This window comes from Garra rufa, chromosome 21, assembly GCF_049309525.1.
Source record: "Garra rufa chromosome 21, GarRuf1.0, whole genome shotgun sequence".
NCBI classification, from domain to species: domain Eukaryota; kingdom Metazoa; phylum Chordata; class Actinopteri; order Cypriniformes; family Cyprinidae; genus Garra; species Garra rufa.
In genome coordinates, this window is record NC_133381.1 from 338,817 (window position 1) to 357,442 (window position 18,626).

At 30.7% G+C, this 18,626-nt stretch overlaps 1 protein-coding gene across 1 annotated transcript in view; it reads left to right on the top strand.

Moving 5' to 3' along the window:
- Positions 1–330: 330 nt before the first annotated feature.
- Positions 331–18,626, top strand: part of LOC141296200 (leucine-rich repeat serine/threonine-protein kinase 1-like) — a 34,049-nt gene continuing 15,753 nt past the window's right edge. Inside the window, exons 1-4 of the mRNA XM_073827476.1 lie at positions 331–424; positions 4,771–4,900; positions 6,493–6,605; positions 13,065–13,282. Coding sequence (XP_073683577.1) covers positions 331–424; positions 4,771–4,900; positions 6,493–6,605; positions 13,065–13,282 — 555 coding nt within the window. The remainder of the gene's footprint in view (positions 425–4,770; positions 4,901–6,492; positions 6,606–13,064; positions 13,283–18,626) is intronic.

Here is an 18,626-nt window from a genome sequence, read left to right on the forward strand (position 1 = left end):
ACTCCAATAATTATAGAAACAGGTTAAATCAAAGTAAAATAGTTTATTTTAGATACACTGAACTATTTCTAGATACTTTTTCTTTATTATGCACATTATGCATTATGGAATTGCCCAAGAATACATGTAATTCTTCCCTTATAATTTAGCTAAAAAGATATCTTAGAAAGCTGCATAATTATATTTCCTACATTTTGGAACATATATTTTTAGACAGTGCATCTTAAAAAGGGATTTGAGGCAGTGTCTTCATTGCTCTTGCAGATCACCAATGCATCATCACAGTACTTGTGGTTGTATATAGAGATAATTGTGAATATCTGAAATCGAATGCCCTCTGAATGTTATTTCAGGACGGGAGAGCCGACCAGAACCAGGAAGCTGGCCTTCTTCACTACGTGGCACAGACGGGACCCAGAGCCAGGTACAGTAACTCAAACACTGTGGTCACGTTGCCACGACACGTCACAGTTTCACACTGTAATTACGGCCTCACCAAACTCACCACACAGAGACCATGGTAATCCAGTTTTGTTGAGACTGTGACAAGTGTGTGGATTGTTTTAGTAATGCCATCAAGACTCTAAACTAAAAGTCTTTCAGACTGATCCAAAACTCTGACTCATGCTAGACTTTTAAGTGTTTTTAGGCAACAAGGAAGGGCGGTCACAGTCTACGCTACTGTTCAAAAAACATATATATAAATATATATATATATTTTTTTTGCTTTTTTATTTCATATTAAATTTTTGTTTTATTTTTATTTATTTTATTTTGTTGTTTAGTTTGATGTTCTTTTGGAAAATGCTGATGATGTGGTTTAGGATTGCAACAACGTTTTAGTGCCATGTTAAAAATGAGAATAAAGTCAAAATTACAAGAATAAAATTTAAATGTTTTGTGAATAAAGTCTAAATGTTTCAACATGTTTAAAGATGAAACTTTAATTTCTACGATTTAAATTCTTTAATACATTTTGACTTTATTCTCAAACATTTCAACTTTATTTTCGGATTGTCCTGTATCCACTTGTCATGAGTCTGGGAGACTCAGAACATTCCGACTTATTCTCGGAACATTTCGACTTTATTCTGTGAACATTTCTTTTCGACTTTATTCTGTGAACATTTCTTTTCGACTTTATTCTGTGAACATTTCGACTGTATTCTGTGAACATTTCGACTTTATTCTCTGAACATTTCGACTTTATTCTCTGAACATTTCGACTTTATTCTCTGAACATTTTAACTTCAGACTTGGAACATTTCGACTTTATTCTCTGAACATTTCGACTTTATTCTCTGAACATTTCGACTTTATTCTCTGAACATTTCGACTTTATCCTCTGAACATTTCGACTTTATTCTGTGAACATTTCGACTTTATTCTCTGAACATTTCGACTTTATTCTCTGAACATTTCGACTTTATTCTCTGAACATTTTAACTTCAGACTCGGAACACTTCGACTTTATTCTGTGAACATTTCGACTTCAGACTCTGAACATTCCATGTTAAAAATGAGAATAAAGTCGAAGTACTACGAGAAGTAGAAGAATTGCGAGAATAAAGTCAAAATTACAAGAAATTGAAATGTTTTGTGAATAAAGTGTAAATGTTTCAACATGTTTAAAGTTGAAACTTTAATTTCTACGATTTAAATTCTTTAATACATTTTGACTTTATTCTCGAACATTTCGACTTCAGTCTCGGAACATTCCGACTTTATTCTAGAAACATTCCGACTTAATTTTCGTAATATTTCAACTTCATTCTCGGAACATTTCGACTTCAGTCTTGGAACATTTCGACTTCAGTCTCGGAACATTTCGACTTCAGTCTTGGAACATTTCGACTTCAGTCTCGGAACATTTCGACTTTAGTCTTGAAACATTCCAACTTCATTCTAGAAACATTCCAACTTAATTCTCATAATATTTCGACTTCATTCTCTGAACATTTCGATTTCAGCCTCGGAACATTCCGACTTCATTCTCAGAACATTTTGACTGGAACATTCCGACTTATTCTTGGAACATTCTGACTTCATTCTCTGAACATTTCGACTTCAGTCTCGGAACATTCCGACTTCATTCTCAGAACATTCCGACTTTATTCTCAGAACATTCCGACTTATTCTTGGAACATTCTGACTTCATTCTCTGAACATTTCGACTTCAGTCTCGGAACATTCCGACTTCATTCTCAGAACATTCCGACTTCATTCTTGGAACATTCCGACGTCAGTCTCGGAACATTCCGACTTCATTCTCAGAACATTTAGACTGGAACATTCCGACTTATTCTTGGAACATTCTGACTTCATTCTCTGAACATTCCGACGTCAGTCTCGGAATATTCCGACTTCATTCTCAGAACATTTCGACTGGAACATTCCGACTTATTCTTGGAACATTCTGACTTCATTCTCTGAACATTTCGACTTCAGTCTCGGAACATTCCGACTTCATTCTCAGAACATTCCGACTTTATTCGCGGAACATTCCGACTGGAACATTCCGACTTCATTCTCGAAACATTCCGACTGGAACATTCCGACTTCATTCTCGAAACATTCCGACTTCATTCTTGGAACATTCCGACGTCAGTCTCGGAACATTTCGACTTTATTCTCTGAACATTTCGACTTTATTCTCTGAACATTTCGACTTTATTCTCTGAACATTTCAACTTTATTCTCTGAACATTTCGACTTTATTCTGTGAACATTTCTTTTTGACTTTATTCTGTGAACATTTCGACTTTATTCTCTGAACATTTCGACTTTATTCTCTGAACATTTTAACTTCAGACTCGGAACATTTCGACTTAATTCTCTGAACATTTCGACTTTATTCTCTGAACATTTCGACTTTATTCTCTGAACATTTCAACTTTATTCTCTGAACATTTCAACTTTATTCTCTGAACATTTCGACTTTATTCTCTGAACATTTCGACTTTATTCTCTGAACATTTCGACTTTATTCTCTGAACATTTCGACTTTATTCTCTGAACATTTCGACTTTATTCTCTGAACATTTTAACTTCAGACTCGGAACACTTCGACTTTATTCTGTGAACATTTCGACTTCAGACTCTGAACATTCCATGTTAAAAATGAGAATAAAGTCGAAGTACTACGAGAAGTAGAAGAATTGCGAGAATAAAGTCAAAATTACAAGAAATTGAAATGTTTTGTGAATAAAGTGTAAATGTTTCAACATGTTTAAAGTTGAAACTTTAATTTCTACAATTTAAATTCTTTAATACATTTTGACTTTATTCTCGAACATTTCGACTTCAGTCTCGGAACATTCCGACTTTATTCTAGAAACATTCCGACTTAATTTTCGTAATATTTCAACTTCATTCTCGGAACATTTCGACTTCAGTCTTGGAACATTTCGACTTCAGTCTCGGAACATTTCGACTTCAGTCTTGGAACATTTCGACTTCAGTCTCGGAACATTTCGACTTTAGTCTTGAAACATTCCAACTTCATTCTAGAAACATTCCAACTTAATTCTCATAATATTTCGACTTCATTCTCGGAACATTTCGACTTCAGTCTTGGAACATTTCGACTTCAGTCTCGGAACATTTCGACTTCAGTCTTGGAACATTTCGACTTCAGTCTTGGAACATTTCGACTTCAGTCTCGGAACATTTCGACTTTAGTCTTGAAACATTCCAACTTAATTCTCATAATATTTCAACTTCATTCTCGGAACATTTCGACTTCAGTCTTGGAACATTTCGACTTCAGTCTCGGAACATTTCGACTTCAGTCTTGGAACATTTCGACTTCAGTCTCGGAACATTTCGACTTTAGTCTTGAAACATTCCAACTTCATTCTAGAAACATTCCAACTTAATTCTCATAATATTTCGACTTCATTCTCTGAACATTTCGATTTCAGCCTCGGAACATTCCGACTTCATTCTAGAAACATTCCAACTTAATTCTCATAATATTCCGACTTCATTCTCAGAACATTTTGACTGGAACATTCCGACTTATTCTTGGAACATTCTGACTTCATTCTCTGAACATTTCGACTTCAGTCTCGGAACATTCCGACTTCATTCTCAGAACATTCCGACTTTATTCTCAGAACATTCCGACTTATTCTTGGAACATTCTGACTTCATTCTCTGAACATTTCGACTTCAGTCTCGGAACATTCCGACTTCATTCTCAGAACATTCCGACTTCATTCTTGGAACATTCCGGCGTCAGTCTCGGAACATTCCGACTTCATTCTCAGAACATTTAGACTGGAACATTCCGACTTCATTCTCGAAACATTTCGACTGAAACATTCCACCTTCATTCTTGGAACATTCCGACGTCAGTCTCGGAACATTCAGACTTCATTCTGGAACATTCCGACTCTTTATTCTCTGAACATTTCAAATTTATTCTCGAAATATTATTTTAATCAAGTAATCTTAGATTTTTTTTATTTTTTACGTGGCACTAAAACGCTGTCATATAGGTTCTTTATTGTGTATATTATGCATTATGGGATTGCCTTTTTTGCTAAGATTTTATACATTATATCTTTTTTATCACTTTATGGATGCCGACAAAGACTAAATGTACTTTTGTGAGAAAATGATGCAAAACCGCCCTGTTGGATGTGCAAATATAGACACATTAGACTGCTGCAGTCATCAGTGGTCATCCATTAGTCTCCACAGATTTTAATTCTGCATTATGTGGTTTTGGTGAGGTTCTCATCTCCTCTGCCTCTCTTTTGGCAGTTTGTCCCATCCAGTTTCCTGTAATCTTGCGGGATTCTCTGGAAGTGCTCTTCCTGAATGACAACCAGCTGGAGTGTGTGCCACCGTCAGTATGTGCCCTCAAGAACCTCTCTGAACTCTATCTGTCCAAGTGAGTCGCAGGGAATCATGGGAAATGTAGTTTGTGTAGTAGCTTACATCATTCTTCCACTGTGTTGCACGTCTCTTTGAATACGTGATTGTGTTTGGTCAGTCGCAGCAATCAGATTTTTTTTTTTTAAATGTAAACATTAGAGAAGAAACTTTTTTAGGTAGTTGGCAAGTATGCGAACTAAATATGTGAAATATGTCTTATTGTAATTTTTTACTATAGTACTAAAATCGCTAAAACTAAAACTGAAATAAAATACATTTAAGCTTTTTAGGTAGTTGCCAAAGAAACATCACATTTTTAAAATGAATAAAACTTAAAATGAAATAAAATTAATTAAACCTAATGAATAAAATATTTAAAAAACACATAAATAACTAAAACTCTTATTCAAAGAAATATAATATGTATTCAAATGGAAATCAATTAGCTAAATTTTAGTAATATAAAAATAACACTCTTCCTTCTGACAAAATAAAATAAATGTAAAACTCAAATTTTAATTATTTTATTATTAACATTTTTATAATGTTTAATGTAATTATTTAAAAACCAATAAGGCAATCTACAATAATTTAAGATAATTTAATTTTTAATTAAAATAAATTAAATAAAAAATATTTAAAATCAATAAATTTCATTTGAATTTAAGATGAAACAATTACTTAAATTAATGAAATATAAAAATAATAATAAAAAATATTTAATACATTTAAAAATAAATGATTAACTGGAAATGAACATATGGAAACAGCATAAATTAAAATCTAGAAAGGAAACCTAAGTAGTAATAGTAATAAAATAAATAAATTATATGAAAAATTAAAATGAGAACTGAAGTTATAAAAAATAAAAGCTAATTCAAGATGTCCATAAAATCTATAATACACACATTTTATAATGTTTAATGTAATTTATTAAAAACCAATAAAGCAATCTACAATAATTAGATAAATAATAAATAAGATACAGTAAATAAGATCTTTTTAATATTTTAATTAAAATAAGTTACTAAAACTTTAAAATAAACTTAAAAAAATAATGTAAATAATGTAATTTCTTAAATAATTATACAACTTTACTGTATAATTATTATTGTATTTGAGCTATAAATATAAAGTATTAAAAATAAAACGTAAAACTATTTAATTTAAGAAAATGCTAATATTTAAATTAATTAAAATTAATTTATTACTTAATATTTCTGTTTTGTTTGTTAGATGCAACATGTTAATGCCAAACTGCTGAACTCAATTATAAGTCAAGCCTCATGTGTGTTTTTAGAGAGGAAAGCTATTTGTATAATGCAGAGAATTGCTGACTGTGTAGAGATTTACAGTTAAGTCACTTAAAAGGTTAAAATTTTTTAAACAGCAAGGCATTGCAGTAGGTTTTGGAGCAGAGCCCAGTAATTGGTGATTCAGGCTTTTCACGGTGTGGGTGAAAGTCAAACGTTGCAAAAGTCAAACTAATATGCAATATCAAAAGGTCCTGTTCATGTCTCCTGCTTCCTGCTTGAGAAACTCACAGGATGTAATGATGTTTTGTTTAGACTTTCGTGGCTTTGATTTTAATCCTTCCTGTCTCTGCAGTAATCCAGGTATCCAGGAACTTCCCATTGAGCTCGGGCAGCTCTCCAACCTCTGGCAGCTGGACATCGAAGACTTGAACATCACCAACATCCCTGCAGATGTCAGGAAAGATGGTATGACACTCGCAACTCGCTCCGGTCACGCAAATACAGCTTGTGTCTGTTTCAACGACAACTTTTAATGGTCAAGATTACATTTCAACAACACATGCAGCAATACCGACCAGTAAAATATTTCATGCTCAGTATTACAATTTTGCTTTTTGAGCTTTAATCAGGATTAAAAAATACTTTGTTTTTCACAGTGGACATGCATTTTTTAAATGTACACTTTTTTAAAATTTACAACATTTTGTAAAAACAAACAAACAAACCAAAAAAAAACTATTGTAGTAATGAAAAGTAGTAATATAAAGATATACAAAATGAAATCAAATCACTCTTTCTTCTTGCATAATAAAATAAACGTTCATTTATGAATTAGAATAATTTGATATGGTTTTACAATGTAAATGTAATATAATTTATGAAAACCAAGCTCAGTAAAAATTGGTGTATAGAGACATAATTGTTTTTTATTTGCCTTTTTTTTATTTGCTATATTTTTTATTTGCACTTTTTTTTTTTTACAAAATTTATGATTTGTACAAAAAATGCTAAACAGGGTTATTATTATGAACTGAATTAATAAGCCTAAAATAACATCTCAAACTTATTTTAAATAGTGGCTAAGACAGCTAATGAAGCTAATGAATTAAAATAAATAAAATAAAATATAAAAATGGCTATATAAAAATGTAAAAGTAATAATATATTTAATATAATAATATTATTATTATTATTATTAACGACATTATTACTATATTAACTCACTTTTTTTGTTACAAAATTTTGGATTTTACAAAAAATGCTAAACAGAGATATTATCAAAAACTGAATTAAAAGTGTTTTTAGGTTTGTCATTAAAATAAACCTAAAATACAATCTTAAACTGCTTGTAGTTTGTGGCTAAGACAGCATTTCTAATTTCTTTTTATTTTAAGAAGTAACAGGGATAAAATTACTAACTGGAAATAAGCAAAAACTGAAATAAAAATAAATTAAATCTAAATGGTACTATTAAAAAATAAAATAACATAAAATAACTTAAAATAAAATAATTAATAATAATTAATAATAAAATAATTAATAATAATTATTATAGTATATAATTCTTATTTTATTCAAACTATAAATATAAAGTTTTAAAAACAGTACAATAATTTAAGGTAATTTTAAAATTATTAAAATAAATCAAATAAAATGAAATATTAAAAAAAATACAAATTTATAATGTCTTTAATAATAATAATAAATATATATTTTTTAATTTACTTTTTTTTTTAAGCATTTTGGATTTTACAAAAAATACTGAACAGGGTTACTATTAAACTATTAAGACAGCCTTTCTAATATATAAACAGCATTTCTAATAAATTAAAATAAATAAAATTAAATATAAAAATAAAAGCTAATTCAAAATATGAAAGTAATAATATATTTAATAATAATAATAATAATAAGCATAATAATAATAATTAGATAAAATAATCACCAAAATCACTAATATAAAAAATAAATAAATAAATGTTCTTTTAATAATTGTAATGATTTTATAAATTTATAATTTATAATATATAATGTAATTTATGAAAACAAAGCTCAGTAAAAATTGGTGTATAGAGACATCAAAATTATAAATATATAATCGTAATTATTATAGTATATAATTCTTATTTTATTCAAACTTTAAATATAAAGTTTTAAAAACAGTACAATAATTTAAGATCATTTTAATTAATTTTAATTAAATTAAAAAATTCAAAATATAAAAAATAATATCTTTAATAATAAGAAATATATATATTTTAATTTACACTTTAAGCATTTTGGAAAATGAAATCTTTATCTTATAAATATAATAAAATATATTAAAAAAAGCTAATTGAAAATATAAAAGTAATAATATCTTTAATAATAATAATAATAATACTACAACATTTTGCTAAACAGGGTTATTATCAGAAACTGAAAGTATTACTTTCTTTTTTTATTTACTTTTTTATTTGAGACTTTTTTATCATTGAAATAAGCCTAAAATAAAATCTTTAACTTATTTTAGTTAGTGGCTAAGTTAAAATAAATAAAGTAAAATATAAAAAATTAAAGCTAATTTAAAATATAAAAGTAATATCTATAATAATAATAATAATAATAATAATAATATTCATATTAAAAAAATAATAATTACTAACCACTGCTGCAAAACTGATGCTATGAAAACATACAGAAATAATGATTTATAATATTACAAAGACAAAAATGCATAAAATTACTATAAACAAAATTTTAATAAATTCAAATTATAAAAATAGAAGCTAATTCAACATATTATTAAAGTCTAAAATTAATAAAAAATGAGTGACATAAAGCTGGATAGGATGGATATAGATTGGTATGCATGATAAAATGTACATGCAATGAATGCAGTTGCTTCAGATCAAAAGCGCGCACCAAATACACAAATGCATTTGTGAAGCTAATTACATTAAGGACCATGTTTTGTATTAACAAACAGAATATTCGTCATGATGAGCATGACGTTATTTGTTTTTTGGCGTTGGAGAACATGATATTCCGGCTCTGCCTCTGAAGGCTGTATAATCTAGGATTTGTCTGATGAATATTTCATTGGTGAATCCAGCTGTGAGTCGTTCAGCCAGCTGTTGATTTGTCTGATGTGTTTGTTGCAATATTTAGTGTGTTTTACATAACAACAGGCTCAAGAGATTTGAGAGGAAGTAGCACATCCCTAACAAACACATGAGCGACGTACAGCTGATTTTCTCAACATAAACAGTGCACCATGAGTACATCCGTGTGGGTTCAGCTGAAGATGCCCTGGAGCTTGACATGTCATTTTTGTGGATGTGCTTCAACTGTAATGATGGAGGCTCATAACTGATTTCAATGGAGTTTGACATTAGCATACTGAAAATTCCATGATGCAACATTATAGAAATAAGAAAATACTGCATGGAATTTTTTATTTATTTAATTAGATCTTCTTTAAGGTTTAAGACGTACAATCTTTACACATTATTTGAGAATACACTGGTGTTTAAAAGTTTGGGATAAGTAAGACTTTTTATGTTTTTTAACATAAAAAAGGGCTTTTATGCTCACAAAGGCTGCATTTGTTTGATGAAAAACGCAGGGGAAAAAACTGTAAAATTGTGAAATTTTTAAAAATGTAAAATAACCGTTTTCTATTTTAAAATACTTTAAAGTATAATTTATTTCTGTGCTGCAAAGCTGAATTATCAGCATCTTTATTCCAGTCTTCAGTGTCACATGATCCTTCAGCAATCATTCTAATATGCTGATTTATTATCGATGTTGAAAAAAGTTGTGCTGCTTAATATTTAGTTTGGAATCTGTGATACAGACACTTTATTTTAATATTTTAAAATGTAATATACAAATAGCAAATAGCTGAGTACATTAACAAAGGGACAAACAACAAAATTTCAACAAGGAGTTAAGAAGTTAAAAAAAGTTTGAGATAAAAAAAAGTAAAAAAAAAAAAGAGGTAATGTTTTACAAAAAGGTCCCACTAGTTAATGTGAGTTGATGCAATAACTAACATTTAGAATTCCGCTTTTTGGGATCAGTAAGATTTTTTTTATTGTTTTAAAAGTTTCTAATGCTTACAAAGGCTTAATTTATTTGATCAACAATACAGAAAGAAACTGTAAAATTGTGAAATATTATTAGAATTTAAAATAATGGTTTTCTGTTTTAATATACTTTAAAGTATAATTTATTTCTGGGATGCAAAGCTGAATTTTCAGCGTCTTTACTCCAATCTTCATTGTCACATGATCTTCCAGAAATCATTATAATATGCAGATTTATTATCGATGTTGAAAAAAAAAGTTGTGCTGCTTAATATTTAGTTTAGAGCCTGTGATACAGGATTTAGGATTCCTTGATGAATAAAATGTTAAAAGAACAGCAGACACTTTATTTTAATATTTTAAAGTGTAAAATACAAATAGCAAATAGCTGTGTAAATTAACAAAGGGACAATCAACTATATTTAAAAAAGGAGAAAGAAAATCATTAAAATAAAGTTTAAAGTCAAATAAAGGAAAACTCAAAAAAAGAGGTAATGTTTTACAATGAGGTCCACAAGTTAATGCGAGTTAATGCATTAACTATCATTTAAAATCGTTCAGCTTTTTGGGATCAGTAAGATTTTTTTATGTTTGACTTGTATGTTTGACTTTTATGCTTACAAAGGATTCATTTGTTTAATCAACAATACAGAAAGAAACTGTAAAATTGTGAAATATTATTACAATTTAAAATAATGTTTTTCTGTTTTAATACACTTTAAAATATAATTTAGTTGATGTGATGCAAAGCTGAATTTTCAGGATCATTACTCCAGTCTTCGATGTCACATGATTCTTCAGAAATCATTCAAATGATAAATATAAATACTAATATAAATTTGAAATAAGTGGTGAAAGCGAGTAATATTAACAACTCTTCTATTGCTGTTATCACACTTTATTTTAAACTATATTAATGGTTAAAGAATAATAACAATGCATTGAGTAAATTAAAGTTGTACATTGTATGGGTCAAAATGATCTTTTATGCCAAAAATCATTAGGATATTAAGTAAAGATCATGTTCCATTAAGATGCTTTGTAAATTTCCTATTATAAATATATTATAACTTAATTTTTGATTAGTAATATGCATTGCTAAGAACATTTATTTGGACAACTTAAAGCCAATTTTCTCAGTATTTTGATTTTTTTTTTGCACCCTCAGTTTCCAGATTTTCAAATAGTTGTATCTCAGCCAAATATTTTCCTATCATAACAAACCATACATCATCTGAAAGTTTATTCAGCTTTCAGATGATGTATAAATCCTGAATTTAAAAAAGACCCTTGTGACTGGTTTTGTTGTCCAGGGTCACAATTAATCAAAACAGTTTAAAGCCAATAAAGAAAAACTTTTTTAAAAGTGTATACTTTACAATCAGAGTCCCACTACTTAACATTAGTTCATGCATTGATACTACATTTGTTCCAGTGTTTATTAATCTTTTCTACATTACCAGTAGTTTTTTGACACTCCGGGTTGCCAGTTGGTAAAGACAATGCATATTGCAGCCATGGAAGACGGCAAACAAAGTTAGAGATTGCAGATTCTGTCCTACCTAAAAAGCTTCTCCATCTATCTAAAACATATTACTAGAGCAATATTAAAATGCAGATAAATCAACTCTACAACTTACCGTGTGTAATGCTCGTCACCTTCCATTTGTTAATTGCTCTCATTCCTTTTGTGTGTCCTCAATCTGGCAACCCAATTGAGCATTCCATATTTTAAATTTGGTCTCCAGTACATATTTCAACCACTAGCTATCAGTATTACATACCACACCTTTAAGAATTAAAGTAGGTGCTATATTTGGTATAAAATGTACTTCACAGCCATTAAAATAGTTAGTGGGTAGTGTGAATGAAATTCGGATGAAACCTCAGGATCTTACTGGAAGTAGTAGGTAGGGCTGTGCAATTAATAGAAATTCGGTTTCAATTTCGATTTCTGCTTCAAACGATCATGAAAATGCAGTAATCGAGATGAAACAATTATTGCGCCCCATTCCACCCCCTTTCCAGTAGGGCGCTTTCGCTCCTCCATAAAATGTTTCTTTGATGTTGTGTTTTTAATAGCGCGTAAAAAAAACTTACGCTGTTCTGTGTATGCTACACTGATCTACTGTATATCTATTATAGATCAGTGGTATGCACTCAGAGACGGAGCAATACACTGACATGTAAAGTTATCTTTTAGCTCAAGGTGCGCGCCTAAACGGTCAAATACACACAAAAATATTTCAAAATGGGGCGATTATTCATGTAAACTCTTGTCAGTTATGTCTTAAATGATCATAAACAGTTGAGAATGAAAATACGTGTGTAACAGTATATGGATCCGTGTGGTTAAAGCGTTAAAGCGGCAACAAATAATATTCCTTCTGCCGTCTCTGTGCTTAATATGAATAAAACGTAAAAATACAAAGAGAAAAATCACTCACTGCTCTTGAATGAAGGACGTTTGTAGTTTTAATAAGAAACAAAGCATCTTTAACTATTACAGTGAAGACGCTGTTTTATTTTACATTCAAATAATTACATTAAATTTCTGTAGTATTGTTAGACTACTTTAGACTTGCATAAAATTATTCAGTATTTTTTTTAAAGCAGTTTTTTTTTTTGTATCTTTTTTCTCGCTGTATTGCTATTTTAAATTAATCACTATATAAAGTTTTGGACCCTGTCATAATCGTTTAAATAATCGTGATTACAATATTGACCAAAATAATCGTGATTATGATTTTTGCCAAAATCGAGCAGCCCTAGTAGTAGGTAGTCTGGGTGCTTTTTCTACTGTATTTCAAATGCTGTGAATTCGGACGTTAATCTAAGTTGTGTGCTTGTGCAGGTCCGGCTGCGGTTCTGGCGTATTTGCGAGCGGAGCTGCGAGGAGCAGAGCCCTGCAGGCTGCTAAAGCTGATGGTTGTGGGTCCTCCGCGGCAGGGGAAGAGTGCCCTGCTGGAGGGGCTGCAGACGGGCAAACCCTCATCCTTCATCAACACCGACCGCAGCATCCACACGGCCAGCTGGGATCTCGAGCGACCCGGTGGAGTGGTAAAATCTGCTGTAAGGACCCTCAGTCCACACACACTGTTTTTCATGTTTTATTTAGGGATGCACCGAAATTGAAATTCTTGCCCTAACCAAACAAAATCACACACTGGGCCGAAGGCCAATTACCGAACACGGTTTTCCCCCCATGTATTTTGGCAATTCTTTTCACCATTGCATAAATTAAATAGCCAATATGTGACCCTGGACCACAAAACCAGTCTTAAGTCGCTGAGGTATATTTGTAGCAATAGCCAAAAATACATTGTATGGGGTCAAAATTATTGATTTTTCTTTTATGTCAAAAATCATTAGGATATTAAGTAAAGATCATGTTCCATGAAGATTTTTTGTAAAATTCCTACTGTAAACCTATCAAAATGTAATTTTTGATTAGTAATATGCATTGTTAAGAACTTAATTTGGACAACTTTAAAGGTGATTTTCTCAGTATTTAGATTTTTTTGCACCCTTAGATTCCAGATTTTCCAGTAGATGTATCTCGGCCAAATATTGTCCTATCTTAACAAACCATACATCAATAGAAAGTTTATTTATTGAGCTTTCATATGATGTATATATCTCAGTTTTGTAAAATTTTACCTTATGACTGGTTTTGTGGTCCAGGGTCACATATTTGCTTTTTACAGTTTGTCTTGCTTTTCAAAAAAAAAAAAAAAAAATCAGTTACAAAAGCAACAATTTGAAAAATATTTATTTAACACTGAAATTTGTTAGAGTTCTAGTGGACATTATAGCTAGGGTTGGGTATCGAGAACTGGTTCTATTTTAGAACCGGCTCCAAATTTTCAACAACCGGGTATTCGATAAGACACGTGCATTTCGATTCCGCTTAACGATTCCTGCGTTCGCATTTTAATGTGCATTTATTTTGATTCTGCTTGATGATTCCAGAGTTGGAATTTTAATGTGCATTTTTAAACTATTTAAGTGTAGGAAGGAAAACAACTTGCGCATTGTTTGGGTGCAGCGCCCACATCTGAAGCGCGAGCACGGAGAACAGCAGTCCTGATGCGGGTTGCCAACCTGTGTCCATTCTGGAACAGTTCCAAACAGTTGTTGACTTCTCTATCACATAGTATGGACGAAATATGTCAGTATATCATCATAAACACAGTGTTTTTTTGTCTTATGTGAACGTAATCAGATGAGAAAGAACTCACATGTGTAACAGTATTTTTAGATCTGCGTTCGGTGTTAAAGAGACAGCGTCTAATAAACTTGCCACCTGTCATTAATGTTAGTCAAAGAACAAAAGGAAATCATTTACTGACTGAATATCCTTCGTAAATTTAATGAGAGTTAATATTTTACTTATGAAAAGAAAACTATGCAGTGCTTTTAAACTTTTGATTTCAATTTCTGTACCTAACATTTGTTCAGTTCTATTGCTCAGCTATTGCTAATTGATTTCTTTGTTCCTATTTTATTACTTGTCTTTAACAATTTAATGTTTGAAATTTATATTAGTCTAGTTTTTTTTTTTTTGTAAAACCTTAGGCAGAAGACAGAATACATATGTTTGACATCTAAATGTTTGACTTAAAACTTTTTAATGGATTTTTTAAATCTCACTGGAATCGGAAGTAGGAATCGATAAGAATTGGAATCGTTAAGCAGTATTGGAATCAGATTCAGAATCAATAAAATTCAAACGATACCCAACCCTAATTATAGCCTACCAACAAAGCACAATTTAACTTAAAATTAATAAGTTAGTAAAATAATATTGAATCAGGCATGTGTTTTTAATGTACAAATAAATGCAGCCTTGCTGAGCAAAGGAGAGTGTTATAATTAATGTATTAATAGAGCTGTTGTAATGATTGTTATTATTTTTGTCTTACTTTTTTATTTTATTTTACAGAACAACAGTAAAATTACAATAGTAACATTTATGAATGTTGACTTTTATTTTGGCGGAAACCCACAAGAAGACCTCAGTACTACTTTTTGCTGACAGCAGCAGATTTATGAATGATTCTCATTACGCTGTTTCAGCACAGATTTTCCTCACGCTTTGTACTTTGAACCCTGGCTAACAAGTTTGTGCAGCGCTGTCAGAATAAATACAATTTGTGCGTGTATTAGACGACATAACGTTCTGTAGTTTATTTACTAATGGTTTATGTCCATTTCAGTCATCATACAGTAACCAGCAACAACCAGCCCTTTCTCTTCTTATGGAAGACATGCGATGTGACACTAAACAGTCTCTTGCTGTCGGTACTTGTAATGATTTTTGCGTCTTTCTCATGCTTTTAGATTTAAAATGTATGATTTATAAACCTTTTTTCATTCTGGGCACCAAAAAATTTCCCCATAATCAAGGGAATATACAAGGTATACACACAAACACACTTTCGTACCAGGCTTTCTGTGAGTCTTATAAAGTCTTAATTTGTCCTTCAACAAATTAAAGCCTTAACAGTCTTAAATGTCTAAGAATATCTTAAGGATATCTAAACATGCTTAAATCAAGACACATTTACTTGAGATGCCAAAAAAGAAATGAAGTCTTGATTTGTGAGAAACTGATCTTAATTGAGTTTATGCCTAAAACAAGAGCAAACATCTGCCTTCATTTTAGTCAAATTCTCTGAAAACAAGGCTTCTTAAGTCATTTTGCTTCTCAAGTAAATGTATCTTGATTTATGAAATATGTGTTCTGGAAAACAAAATGAAAAAACTGAGAAAGAACATCATTTTTTTTTCTTTTGCAGTGTTTATAGTAGTGTTTATAGAGTTTATTTTAGTTATTGTGAGCTATGTAAGCATTGTGTGCCTCATAGACGTTTACATTTAGAAAACAAGGCATTTTACGCCTTAATTTTCTTTACTTGGTCTTAAAGTCTTAAATTTAAAAGCCTGCAGAAGCCCTGTCATTTGTTTTAACATTCAACCAAGCATTTAATTACAGTATGTGTGAAGAATGAATATACATGGATATGCTGCACAGATATATTCAGATTTAGCTGTAAAATTCATATATATGTATATAAGTAAGTTAACATATCTAGATTTAAGAATGTTAAGAATATTTGCATGAATATATGATTTTCTTAGCTTTTACCACTGTTTTGCTATTAAAGTCAACAACAAATACCATTTGAAACACATTTGACTTTAATAATTTGCCTTTTCTCTGAGTAAAATGGCAAAACCTTTTAACCAATAGAGTAAAATATTTTTAGCCACTAAATTAATGACATTATAACTAGGCAAACACTGCAAAAAATGCTTTTCTTAGATGTTTTGTCTTGTTTCCAGCCAAAATATCTAAAAAAAAAAAATCAGGAAGAATTTCTAGACAAGTAAAAATGATTGTCTTGTTTTCAGAAAAAACAAAGTCAAAGTCAAAATTAAGTGAGTCTTTGCTTAGAACAAGCAAAATAATCTGCCAATGGGGTAAGCAAAAATAATCTTATTTCAAACAGAAAACAAGATTATTTTTCTTACCCCATTGGCAGATTATTTAGCTTGTTTCAAGCTAAAACACACTTAATTTTGACTTTTTTTTCCTGAAAACAAGACAATAGTTTTTACTTCTCTTGAAAATCCTTCTTGTTTTAAGAATTTTTAGATATTTTGGCTGGAAACAAGAAAATATTTTTTTGCATTGAAATGACTTGAGTGATTAATATAGTGTGCATTCACATTGACAGCAAACTAAATAATTAATTGGCAAATTATTTTTGTGTTTAAGTTTTAGTAAAATGATAATATATAAAAATATATTATTTATGCATTATGCAGAATGCCTTATATATAAACGTTGAATGTAAAATCCAAAATGCATATATGTAAATGTAAATCTTGAATATTTTGTTCATGCATTTATTTTTAAAAATATAAATAAATGTAAAAATGAAATAAAAAAAATCTATTTAGATGCATTTGAAAAATAACAAATATAAATCATACATTTAGCAATAAATATATAAAAGTCAGTTTATTTCTAATTATTGGTGAGGAAAGTAACTGAAACACACTGTGACCAAATGAAGTCATCTTAATTAAAACGTGTGACTTCATCGTTTGAGCTTTTACTGAATTCCCAGCCTATCTGATTATTTTCAAGGCGTTCCTTCAGATGTGTTTGTCCCACAATGCTTTGCTCACAGGAAACCAACAGCTCTGATTGCTTTAACCCTGTAAACATGACTAGACAAAAGTAAGGCTGAGAAAACCTTCATAGCAAATCTGAAAAAAAGCGAAGCCATTAAAATGCCAACTTTTTGACCTTAGGGTTTATGAATGAGTAGCAGCTCTGGTATTTCCACCTGACATTTGACCTCCAGCTCTATTTGTGGCCTTACATGGTTTCCTAGAATTAGTTAACAGTGTTTCCATTCTCATCATGAACCCTGAGTCAGAGCCAGACGTATAAAACCCTAGAGAGTGTCACACACACACACGTGCGCTGATGTCATATAGACATGTTCTCATAACCACACACATAGACACTCAGACTGACCTCTTACACGTATATCATGGACAGAAGCAAATGTATACACAAGCTGATGATATAAAGCCCTAGAGATGTCGCTCCACCTCACACAGCTGTGATCACTTACTCCAGCGCTGACTCACGGCGAGAGACTTTTTGTGCATTTTTTTAAGATTTGCCCGAGTAATGTTTATAGCTGTTTAAAAGAAAAGTTCACCCACAAATTAAGATTCTGTCATTATTATTCCCTCAAAGCTGCATTTCTTTCAAATGAAAGTAGGAATTAGTAGAAATATAGTTGAAAACTAAATAGGGTACATTTTTAAATTTAAACATGTTTAAAGTTGCTTCTTATGGAAGCCCGTTTCAGCCACTTAATAAATATACAAAATGGTAATTGTGACTTTTTTCCTCCAAATTCTGACTTGAGTCAATGTTAGGTTTGTGTTTGTATCTTGCAATTCCTTGTTTCTGTCTTACAATTCCGTGTTCAATGTTCAGTGTTCAATGTTTGTATCTTGCAATTTTGTGCTTGTATATTGCAATTGCATTTGCATTTCACAGTTCCGCGTTTGAATCTCGTACTTCCCCGTTTGCATTTCACTATTCAGCGTTTGCATTTTGCAGTTCCGTGTTTGAATCTCTGAATGGTGCGTCTGAATCTCGCAATTCCGCATTTGTATCCTGCATTTCCGCATTTGTCTTGCAATTGTGCATTTCATTCTCGCAATTCCATGTTTGTATCTTGCAATTGTGCTTTTGTGTCTCACAATTCCGCATTTGTATCTCACAATTCCACGATTGTATCTCCCAATTTGGCATTTGTCTTGCAATTCCGCATTTGTATTTTGTAATTTTGTGTTTGCATCCTGCTGTGCGATGTTTGAA